Below are 11965 nucleotides of genomic sequence, written 5' to 3'. Positions count from 1 at the left end.
GAAGCGAGAGCGTCTCGAAAACGACCAGAGGCAAGGTGGAGACTAGGGAAGATGGATATAGAACGTTTCGTGGCGGAGTGCGCAAGAGAGAACAGCGGCCTGGAGTGGCTGCTCACCGGTAGCGGAAGCGGAGCAGACAGAGCGGACGACCTTGCCGGGAGACTAGTCGCAGCAGTGGGAAGGGCACTGGATGTGTCGACACCGAAAACACCACCCAACACGGACCTCAAACCATGGTGGAACGAAAATTGCAAACGGTGCAACGCCAGGATGAGGGAGGCACGCGACAAAACTCGAGAAAGACTGGGAGACCTCACATTGCGAGCGGCATACGTCAAGGAGCAAAAGGCAATGCAATGGGCGGTCGTCCAGGCCAAGAGGGCCCTCATGAGTAAGATCATCAACGGATTCAACGAAACGAGAGATGTATTCCGCGCAATCAAATGGGCCAACGACAAGACCGACAGACGTATTCCACTGTTGCAGAGACCAGACGGTACGAAGACGACCTGCACAGCAGAATCCGTGGCTCTCCTTCTCGAAACCCATACTAAGCCACACACAGGCTCAGAATGGCGGTTTCAGGAGCCCAACCCCGACGCAATTGAGTGGCCCCCTCTGTCTTCGGACGAGGTGAAGGCTGCCATCTGGAAACCTGCGAACACTGCGCCGGGAGCGGACCGCATCCCCAACGAGGTATGGAAAAGGGCGTGGAAACCTCTAGGTAATCTGATAACGGGACTATATAACCTATGCCTAGACAGCGGACACCACCCGAGCACATTCAAGAAAGCCGACCTCGTGGCAATACCGAAGCCAGGACGCCCACGCCAAGCACCACGCTCGTATCGCCTAATCTCACTTCTCCCCACTCTGGGCAAAGGCCTCGAGAGAGCAGTGGCTAGGCGGCTCGCGGAAGAGTCGATAGAGAGAGAAACCATCCCGAGAAACTACATCTGCGCCGTGCCAAAAAGGGCCGTTACCGACATGCTCATTGAGCTCCGTGGAAGAATCGAGGACGCCCAGGATTGGAAAAAGGTCACCTCAATTTTCACATTCGACATCAAGGGAGCTTTTGATGCAGTTGACCCAGCGAGAATGGAGCACCGCCTGATTGAGAACCGCTGGCCAACGAAGCTATGCCGATGGGTCAGAAGCTTCATGGAAGATAGGGCTGCAAGCATGCGCACCGAAGGAGGCGTCGCCACAACCCTTGTAGGAGGTTCCCTCCCGCAAGGCTCGCCGGTCTCGCCAGTGCTGTACATGCTCTTCATGGCCCCATTGTACAAGAAAAACCCCGCACTTCTCGGATACGCAGACGATGGGTCTCTGGTGGTTAGTAGTCCTGCTTTTAGCAAGAACTGCGAAGTCATCCAAATTCTCATGAGGGAAGTGTTGAGGTGGACGGCCAACAATGGACTGGAGATCGACCCCGGAAAGTCAACACTGCTGCACGTCAAGGGCAGAAGAAAGGTCGCAGGAAATCCGTCCGTCACAGTGGAGGGTCTAGGCACGATTGAACCCACCCCGGCTAATGCCTCGATGCGATGGCTGGGGCTGCATCTAGACGCCAAACTTCTCTTCGACAAGCACATCGCGCACGTGACCGCGGGCATCAACCGAGTGGCGAACGGCCTGAGGTATCTGGCCGGTTGCTATAAGGGAGCAGATACGAAAAGCATGCTCCATGCGGTACGCGCGTGCGCTCTGAGCAAAGCACTCTTTGCGGCCAGCTCTTGGACTGGGACGGAAACGACAAAAACGGCCTCAGACAAGATAAATGTTGCCCTTAGAAAATGCTTACGGGCGGCTCTCCCTATGTATCGCACCACGCCAAGAGAATGCATACACCATGCGGCAAGCTTTCCACCTTTCGGGCTCCTCCTAGAAGATGAAAAGAGACGAGAGGCGGTACGATGGCACAGACTCGACGACAAGCATCTACTTCGAGGGCCGCAGTACAATCCAGTGGTGGTGAGGCTGCGAAAACTGCTACCTGCCGAAATGGAGAAGCACACCAGGCTCAGGCCAAACGCAGCTGGGCCAGACATGCCGTCTCGAACGTGGCTAGACAAGGAAAAAGAGGCAGAGGCACACAGAGCGGAAGTTGAGATGGCCACCCCGGGAATGATCATTGCCTACTCCGACGGATCGAAGCACGAGAATGGAAACGCGGGCGCGGGTTGGGTGATTACGGAAGATGGGGCTACGCTAGAGGAAGGGCACGTAGCTCTGGGAAAATGGATGGAAGTGGCCGACGCTGAGGCGATTGGCGCTCTCGAAGCAGCGAGGCGGGCCACGGCGCGCGAAGGTACCGAGGAAATCTGGCTTTGTCTGGACAACCAAGGAATAGTGAACCGCCTCCGCAACCCATCCACCAGAAACAGCACATCTCAGGACGTTATTGATGAGACAAAGACAACCCTTCGCCGCTGGGCGAGCGAGAGTCCTGGGAGGAGAGTCCATGTGCTGTGGGTCCCAGGCCACATGGGCTTGGAAGGCAACGAACTGGCAGACGCGCAAGCAAAACTGGGGTGCCAACAGACGACAACGGAACCCCGCGTCAGCCTGGCCGGAGCACGGAGATGGAGGCGAGACCGTCTAAGTCTCGAATACGGGGAATGGTGGCAGAAGCAAAAAGGATACCGCCCACTGGGAACTGGTGTCCCCGCCGAACCCCCCTTCCGTGTCTCCCGCTACGACGGCCTCACCAGGATTGAGCTAGGCCACATCCTGGCCGCCAGAACCGGAGATGGTGACTTTGACGAGTACCATGACCGATGGGAACACAACTGTCCACGCGGGTGCCGAGCTTGCAACCAGCCAAAGGAACAAGGACACTGGTGGACATGCAGGGCACTGCCGAGGCCGTGGAGCCAGAGATTTGCTGACAAGCTTCTGAAAACAACAAAAGCAACAAGTCACGTTGCCAGCGTTTTACGCCGCAATCTCAAGTTCCTTGAAGAAAGACAACAGCCCGAGCGCCCCGAGACTACCCAGCCACTACCCACTGCCAGCACCGAGACATGAAGGTGGGATTTTGAAGGAGAGATGAGAGTGGAAGAGAGATGGGAGAGGAAGGTTAGATTGGGAGGAGACGAGGTAGTAGGATCGGAAGGAGATGTCGAGAAGGATTCCATGAGGAGGTTTTGGGGGGTCCTTTTCCCGTCCACCAACTACAGAGGAGGGAAAACTTTCAAAAAAATGCAGCAACGGCCATGCCCGCAAGAGGACAAAACCACGCGTAATCCGCCGGGGACAAACCCCCGTGCCGAGAGCCGGTGGCCTTTTAGACTAGACTACACGCGGTTTGTTGCAAACCAAAAACACCAGGTAACCAACCCTGGAACCCCGCAGGTTCGCCCCCGGGCTGCGCTGGACAGAGAGTCCTCCTGGCTTCAATGCCGGACCCTAAAAAGTCACAGGAGATGCTTGAAGTCTACGCGCACCTGCAATCGCTGACCGCCCGGGAGTAGTTTGGAAGATGACATCACCCGACTGCTTCCGTCCGGAATATGCCGTCGTATTGCTGCGAAATAACAGTAGGTAGACGTAAAAGAATAAAATCAAAATCAATCAAATCAAATCAGGCGCTTGGATTTTCAACCTTCCCTCCTACAACCCTCGGGGGGGTACCTTTGAGGTCGGTCTCCCCCCCCCTCGAGCCTATGCTGAGGGTCTCATGAGGACAGCAACACGATCCCAATGCTGCTGCCATTCTCGTCTCTTCAACATGACAACGAGCTGCGAAGCCAGAGTCCGCTTTCTCCCAACTTTGAGGGATTTCCTCGCCGTCGACTCGCCCCCTTTTCACGACACCCTCCTCGCGATCGCCGGCCCTTCATCGCCGCCACACCCAACAACTCGTGGATCCATCTTCGCAACTCGGGACTGTCCCTTTGAAGGTTCAGACAGTCCACCTTCGTCTTTTCCTTTTCCTTTGTCTTTCCTTTGTCCTGCTGTGGCACTCGGGGACTGCATCGGGCCTCAGCCATGGTTCGGTGCGGCGGCCACTTCGAAAAGCGGAAGGATACGCTCCTAGCCTCCGGAGGCTCACCTGGTATGGTTTTTCACCCGCTCAACGACTCGGGTTTTTCCATGCCACGCTGGTTGTGATGGTCAACTTTGTGTCTGGCCACGTTTATCGGTCGAACGAATGTTGGTGGGGATGGTTAACTCCTTGTGGGGGTTAGGGTTTATCTGGGGAAATAGTTTTTTTTTTTCTTTTCTTTTTTTCTTTTGTACTTGTGTTTCTTGCTGCTCATTGCGGAGTGTGGACCACTGGTTCTTCGGGGCTTGGGGATGGTGCGCCATCCCGAACACACAGAAACGATGGGCGTGTCGAGCGGAGGACTTTAAACTTCCGTCCGGTAACCAATCCGGCGTCGTGTGATCTTAGTGATTTTGGTAGACGATAAATATATTCAAGTCAAGTCAAGTCAAGGCGCTTGGACTTTTGAGTTTGGAGCAGTTGCGCTCTACAGAGACACGGGTCCGAGTTTTCTGGCACCGGTTTACCTTCATCCGCCTCCCGTATCTATTCTGGGTTCGGCTATACCCTCACGGGTCTCATAGGACTCTATCTGTAGATACCCCCTGTGTATTGTATTGGTTGAAGGTCGGGGTTGATTGAGAGTCTATAAAGGAAACAAACAAAAGGGGCGGCAGGGAAATCCTGAGTCGGCGCCCTCAGTTTCTTCGGAGCTGGGAGACTACGGTCACCAAGGCAGTCGGAATCAGAGGATCCCGGCAGCCGGCTCCGCCGCTGCCAGGCTGCCAGGACCTGACTGGTGGTCTTATGGGTGTTTGACAAACACCCCAATTGATGTAAAATAGATGAAATGAAATGAAACAAAAGGGGCGAGGTGGGCTCGGGTTGATTTTGGTGGAGGTTGAGTATATCAAGTCGAGTCGAGTTCAAGGGCGAGGGGGCCTTTATATTGCCTTGAAATAACAGTGCATGCGTTGAAGAATAGAGCCAAACAAAAAGGGGGACAAGGCCAAAGCCGAGGCGGGTCAAGTGACCAAGCTTGAAATCCCAACAATTATACCTTTTGAACTGAGCCCAACCGCGAGTTTTGCTCCCTCCAAAGTCGGGCCTTGACATGTGACAGGAGATACCTTCTATCAGGATCTTTAGAAGTTCAGAGAGTCCGATAGAGGCTGTGGTAAAAGCCCGATATACACTAACTCTAGAGCATGCGAGTTCGCAATTGGTACAGGTGACATGGGGGCATTAGAAAGTACATTAGTTGTATTACATATGCTCTCCTTGTTACACCAGACAGCACTTAGTCAACAAAACAGAAAAAAACAAACCATCATCAACACGACACATGAAAAAGCATAGCACATCAATATAAACCGACAAGCAATAGGGAGAAATCAAACAAACAGCCCCCCCCCCCCCCCCACCACCCCCCCAAAGGCGCCATAACAAAGGCCCACAGATAGACAGGAAGAATACATAAAAGAAACAACAGACAAGCAGAAAGCCCAGTGTAGGCTGGCGGCGTGTCAACCCGCCGAAGAAAAACAAACCCCCGAGCAAAGATAAAAAACAAAAACAACTCTGCTTTGCCATGCACAACCATCATTACCTAGTCCCTTTTGTGCAACCGGCCGCGCAGCGAGCTCAACAGATGGGTGCCTTGTTCTCGAAACGATGGCGTAACAGACGACGCCCGCGATGGCGATCGTGACGGATCAACATCACTTACTGCTTGGTAAGAGTTCATGGGAGCTCCGCCACTTTGGCTGCCATGGGACCCAGCATCTGGCGTTCTGATGCGCACATTTAGCGCATCTGTGGACATGGCAGCAGGCACGAGCGACGGCGTAAAGGTACTAAGCGTTCGGCCATTGTGTCGCCGCTGGTGCTCTGCACTGTGGATACTGCCATTACCCCCTGTGGAGCTCGTATGAAAGCTGTTCCTATTGATCGCTTGGAAGCTGCGGCGAAAGTCACGATGGGGTCGGGGAGGAGCGTCTTCTATGTGCTGGTGTGTTTGACCTCCCAATGCACGATTTTGTCGGAGTTTCTTAAGGCGCTCTAAGTGAGCGTTGAAATAGAGACCACCACGCGAGGCCTACTCGCTGAAGATGATTTCACTGTTCTCAATGACGAACTGGACAGCAATATTCTTGGCGTGCATGTCTGTCATCTCACGCTCAATACTGGTGTCACGCATGATGGTAGGCGCAAACACAACAGCAAGGTTCTTGGGAGACATCTGGGAGAGTTTATTAGTCAACTGCTTGGCCATGTAGTTAGAGCAAAGTTATGTACGTACCAGATTTTCAGGCTCTCTCTTGGCCACACGACTCAGATGGAACATGAGGAATTCAAGAGTGTCCTGATGGCGCTGAGGCATTGCCCTGAACGTACGGCTGAGGTGGGAGCAACGATCCATGGGGTCCGAAATGGCTACAGTCAATCTAGTTAGTATATAATGTCCCACTAACATTTGTGTTGCTGATAAACATACCATTAGACTCAAGCACTCTGTTGTAGATTTCAAAGGTGAACAAAGGTGTAGGCAGCTTGCGGAAGTACTGCTTCAAGACGCTAGTGACTGCGGTAATGTCGATTACAGGGTCCGAAATATCAAAATTTTCGTCCTTGTCAAGTCCATCCTGAACCATCTTAACCTGTGAGTTGCCTCCAGTCTTGCGGTAGATACCCTCAACGTCCATGCCACGCAGCTCAACTTCTTCAATGCATCGTGTTACGACGCAGGGAACCTGTCGGCGCTCATAGTCAGCACGTTCTGTCAAATCAGATCCGAAGAGCGTGCTAGGCGCCTCAGCTACGGTGGGTACAGAGACACTGCCCGGCATAGACTTGGCGAGCTGAAGGTTATTGTTGTTTGCGGCAAGCCCACTCTGGCCACTCTTCTTGAAGAATCCAAAGCCCTGGCGCTGTTGCTCCAAATGGGAATCTTTGCGACCACTGGGATTGGCTGACGTTACTGGTGCATCAACCTGAGCCACCGTCATGTTATAAGGTAGTCCAATGTTATCGCCGGCCAAGTAGCCGGCCTGAGCCGCAGCGGCACGTTCCTTGTCATTTTGGAAGGCAGCAGCAGCCTTGGAAACACCCTTGCCGACATTCTGAGCGAGAGTTTTGGATCCCTTCTTCCAGTTGAATTTCTTGACTTGGCCCTTGCGAATATTGACGACCATGGGACCACCAGCCTCGACAATAGGCTCATCGTTATCACCACCAAGCAGAGTGGTTCCAGTGTTAATACTAGAGCCGTCACCGGCATACTTGGAGGCACCGTAGATACCGAGGCCGTTGGGGGACTTGGGGTCCATGTTGATGTTGGCCTTGAACCGCTCTTGGATCTGATGTGTCAGGTCATTGTTCATGTCTGCCAGTTGGGCATTCTTAGATGACAACTGTTCAAACTCCATTAGAGCCCGGTCGCGCTCCGCTACAGCGTGCTCCTTTTCTTCGAGTAACAAAGAGCGCTCGGAGTATAGTTTTTCAATCTGTTCAGACATGGATGCCTTGACCTGCTCCAACCGATCAATAAAGTCCGCGATGGCGAGATCCTCAAGCTCGCGCGCATTGACTGTAAGACTAGCCTGTTTGGCACGATCAGCATAGCCGGCCAAAGTCTCGACCTGTCGGATCATCAGCTCAGCCTGCGTATCGAGTTCCGCAACTGTCTTGCGCTTCTCCGTTAGCTTTTGGGTTAGTGTGTGTAGGTTCTTTTCTGTGTTAGCCTGGCGTTCAAGCTCGGCAACACGAAGTTCAGAAGATCGAAGTTGGCGCTTGAGGAACGCGGGGTCTTCGCTGGGCGAAACTACCAGTGAGGTAGGGCTGTGGATATCGTGGCCGTTGGATTCTTTGGTGGGGGTTCTGGGCCACTGTCCAGAGGCGGTGTTGGCGCTGCGCGTAGTCTCGCTGACACTTCGAGTATGTCCAGGACGGGAAGAGCCGCTAGTGTTCATCTCGGAGCTGTTGGTACGACCGTGGCGTACAGCGTTGGAGACTCTCCGTAGGATCGAGGACGAACCCTCATCCGTGCCCAGGATACGGGCCATATCTTCATCTAAGGTAAATTCAGCGCCACTGCTCCATATAGGAAGCGTAGGCGAGGTGGAAATACCGTTATTTGACTGTTTGCTTCCATTACGGGAGGCTGCACCTGGAACAGGTGGAGCCTGTGGTGGGTTGGATGTCGGGCCAGGCGGGAGAGCCGAAGAGGACAGTTCCCGGGGAGCCTGAACGGGCGGGGCGGGCGCGGGGCGAGGCTGGGTGTAGGTATTGGACAGTTTCGTGTTGGAGGCTGAATTGGCAGCGGGAGGGGGGCCCAGATCATTGTGCGAGGGTCGTGGGGGGGCAGTATCAGACAGGGTGCGACTGATAGGGTTCGGTTTGCCTAAAAAGATGTCAGAAGGGCCATGCCACACCGTTGTTTTCGAATATGGCTGTATTGTGTAGCTGGTGGTTGTTCGATGTTGGATAATGCATCCAACAGTGCTCGTAAACGACTGCAACATAATGCTGTTTGCTGCTTGTAGATACCACCCAATCGGCAAGTTCTTGGTAGTGTTGGTGGCGGAGGACGTGGAGGTTAAGGCCGAAACAAGGGATAGACGGATTATATACAAGGCAAGGCAGCAAGCAACAGGAATACTATTGCATGTGCAGGTGTATGTGTATGTACAAAATACAGAAGCACAGGCAACCGCTTGCATGAAACATGAACGCAATCGAGCCCAAAGAGACCATACACTATTCGACGCCATATTTTACATGACATCAAAGACTTACTAAGAGAGGGACGCATACTAGCTGAGTTAGAAGGGACGTCCTTGCGAGCCAGATGCTTGGAATTGGGGTCGGAGCGCATTCCATCGTCCTGTGATATTCTCGAGGCAGCATTAGTGTTAGATGTGGAATAGCTGGCGGTTTTAGAAGACGTGATGTTGTTGGTAAGGCCGCCAAAGTTGACATCTGAGTTTTGTGATATGGGCGAAGATGAGTTCTTCTTGGACTTGGGGGCGTCCTGAAGTTTGAACTCTTCAGAGGTAGAGCCGTTGCGAGATGGGCTGTGGTTGAGACGGTCCTCATAGTGGGGCGATCTGGTGTCACTCCGACTAGACTTGGAAGGCTTGCGGGTAGGAACAGCAGCAGATGAGGCATTTGACTGCTGCTGTGATAATAGGGACGATGACTCGGAAGCCCCAGAAGGCAAGCGACCCTTTTCCTGGAAGAAGATATGGGGGGCCAGGTTTATGGAAGTGGTCGGTCGGGGCGCGGCGTTGTTAGGGCCGGCATCCAGAGACATGGGGGTAAAGAAGTTGTCGAGGTCAACGCTGCCATCGGGAAGGGTTGACGACCGACTGGCCGTGGCACCATAGGTTGTCTGGGGCAATAGAATATCATTCTTCTGGTTGATGGAAGACTCGGTCAGGTTGCGATCGCTAGTGCCGTTGAGAACATCGTTGATGTGGTTTGTGTAATGCTGGCGGGGCCGGGGGGAAAGCTCGGTGGCGGCATCGGTGTCGGCGTCCAGGCGCTTGTCGATGGTGGGCGGCAGAGCGGGAAGCGACTTTTCGGTAATCATCGGCGAGTTGGTGCTGTCTTTTTCTCGTTGTTTTGCTGCTCGGGCGGCTTTTGCCTTTTTCTTTCTTCGTGCTGTCATGGTGTCCTGACAGGTCATACAGAAGATGCCAACTGAGGTCCTAGCATAGCGCAGATTCTCAATCTTCCGCTTGCAGTTGCGGCAGCGGAAGCAAGTGGCACAGAAGGCCTGATCACCGGTCAAAATGGCCAAGTCTTCGATCTTGACACCACACGCACTGCAGGCATAGGTACACGTGCTGCAGATCAGAGAGCGATCGCCCAGCAGATGGAGGTTTGCATCAGAGTCGAGAAGGACATCGCAGGTATTGCAACGAAAGCAGTTAATGTGCCAGCGGAGGCCGGCTGTGGAAAAGGAGAGCCAAGGCGGTTAGTTATGTAGACGCAATGCCGAGCAGAACGGGACACGGGGTGAGCCCAAGCGGTGGGATAGGGACGTCAGTGTGAAAGAGATCAAATGCAGGGACACACATACACAATTCATAGGCTTTCCCCTCTTCGAGAATCTATCCGGCATCATACAGGTCAGTCGCTTGGTGGTGTTTGAAGACAAACAAAAGCAGTCGGGCTGTATACATACCTCGCCACAGCGGGTGCACGAGAAGATCTCTTCGGCTTCCATGTACTCTTCCATTCCGGGAGCAGCCGCGGCAGCGGCAGTTTCTGCGGCAGCCATGATGGCGGGTGTTAAAACGGAGACCAATGTAGATAAGACACGAAAGGAGTATATTGGTCTCTGGGAGGCCGTTGTTCAGGTCCGGGTGCCGACGGCGTTTGGTCAAGAGAAGCGGCAGCAGAGGAGTGACTGCCGGGAGTTTCACTAGAAGCTGGCTAGCAGCGAGAACGGCCTTGAACTCAGTGGCAGTGTCTACAGATAGGATTTCCCAACCTTCTCGCAAGAAGGGAGATGGTAATTAGGTGCGAGGCGGCGGCCAAGGTGGAGGAGGGGGGAGCTTAGAAACAAAAAGAATTAAAAGAAGGAATTAAAAGACGAAAACGCCCAGCGTGACGTCCTTCTACTCTTCAGGCTTGAGGCTGCAGAAAAGAGATGAAAGGTAGAGCAGACCGTCGCGTTGTCGAGATTGAGGCTAAGGCTGAGCTTGAGCTGCCTGAGGGCGATGGCGATGGTGATGGCGATGGTGATGGTCGAGAATCGTGGTGAGAAGGAGAAGAGAAGGGGCTCTTGTGTAGACAAGAAGCCCAGAAGCCAAGGCCAGAGCCAAAGCCACAGGCGGGCCAACCAGCCAACCAGGACAGAGTGGCTTGGGCTTGCGAAGAATTGGGCGAGGGATGCGTGGGTTTCAGGGCCTCAGCAGCGCCAGAACCCCCCAAAGTCTCCAGCCGACGGGAGGCTAGACGTGTCAACAATTGCTAGCTGGAGGCGCTAGTGGATTGTTTGGGAGGAAGCATGCGCTAAAAGGGGCCTAAAAGGAGCGCAAAAGGAGCCTAACAGGAGCCGAGGAGTCCAGGAGTCCACTGAAGAAAGCACCACTGGGAGATGGCGCTAGAACAGGGGCCAGGAAAGGAGGAAGCAAGAGGCCAGGTTTGGTGGGCTGGAGTGGGAGCGGTGAAAATGCAACGGAGAACCATGCAAGGGGAAAAGAGAAAGAAAACAGTGGCAGAAGCCAGCAAGCCCTCAAAAGACCTACATCGACATGCCTTTTTACAGCCGTTGCTGGGAGCACCGCTCTTCTGCAATTGAGTTGAGCTGCTGCAACACTAAGACAGAACAGCAGCACTGTAACTCTACAAGCATATTCAGTATGTACAAAATACAAGCTTGTACGCCGCGTCTTATTGGCCAGCGTCCTGAAATGATGGTCGCTACCCAATTTTGGACAGTACCGTACGTCGCACTGTGTTCACGAGCTCCCCTGTAGTAGTGGCCTGGGCCACTACTTGGTCTTCTTCAAGTATGAAACTACATACAGACCACTCACTCACCCGCTGACTCTACACGCACTGGTAGACACAAATGAACCATTTATTTGCGGCGTCGGTTCTCCAGGCATCTCACAAACCACAAACAACAACCCACAAACACACATCCGTCTCCCTTGTCATAGAACCCGCCTCCGGCTGCTGCAACACGCCGTCAACGATGCAGCAAGCCCAGTTACACGGTCGCAAAGTAAACGGATGTGGATGTATGTGTACAAGTAAAATAAAGTACCAACTGCTCCCAAGTGCTAATTATACCACAGGCTAGTGTGCATGAGCACAGTGAGACACGTCCTCTCGGACTGTGCTGGAGTAGCCACAACAACCACAACCACAACCACGGCCGGGCGACCCAAAACAAGCACATCACACCACCACATTGGACGAGAAGAATGCCTTGCCTTCCGTCTGTCTCTCCTTGGG

The 11965-nt window shown here is 53.6% G+C and overlaps 3 protein-coding genes across 3 annotated transcripts; 2 read left to right on the top strand and 1 right to left on the bottom strand.

The window, feature by feature from the left end:
- Window positions 1-270: 270 nt before the first annotated feature.
- On the top strand, window positions 271-1978 carry BROUX77_001614 (uncharacterized protein; the record flags this gene model as incomplete). The annotated part of the gene is made up of 3 exons (XM_073746063.1): window positions 271-496; window positions 566-1692; window positions 1889-1978. The coding sequence occupies 3 exons, from the start codon at window positions 271-273 to the stop codon at window positions 1976-1978; spliced, it is 1443 nt and encodes a 480-aa protein (XP_073606696.1).
- Window positions 1979-2112: 134 nt separating this feature from the next.
- BROUX77_001613 (uncharacterized protein) lies at window positions 2113-3030 on the top strand (the record flags this gene model as incomplete). The annotated part of the gene is made up of 1 exon (XM_073746062.1): window positions 2113-3030. One exon carries the CDS (start codon window positions 2113-2115, stop codon window positions 3028-3030), a length of 918 nt encoding a protein of 305 aa, XP_073606695.1.
- Window positions 3031-6089: 3059 nt separating this feature from the next.
- Window positions 6090-10277, bottom strand: BROUX77_001612 (uncharacterized protein; the record flags this gene model as incomplete). The annotated part of the gene is made up of 6 exons (XM_073746061.1): window positions 6090-6233; window positions 6294-6427; window positions 6489-8393; window positions 8789-9946; window positions 10077-10107; window positions 10182-10277. The coding sequence occupies 6 exons, from the start codon at window positions 10275-10277 to the stop codon at window positions 6090-6092; spliced, it is 3468 nt and encodes a 1155-aa protein (XP_073606694.1).
- Window positions 10278-11965: the final 1688 nt, after the last annotated feature.

The sequence above is a fragment of the Berkeleyomyces rouxiae genome (assembly GCF_048999995.1).
Source record: "Berkeleyomyces rouxiae strain 22BRR77 chromosome Unknown BrBRR77_ptg000002l, whole genome shotgun sequence".
Classification (NCBI taxonomy): domain Eukaryota; kingdom Fungi; phylum Ascomycota; class Sordariomycetes; order Microascales; family Ceratocystidaceae; genus Berkeleyomyces; species Berkeleyomyces rouxiae.
The sequence above is the reverse complement of the archived record's forward strand: the minus strand, read 5'-3'. Positions and strand labels throughout refer to the sequence as shown.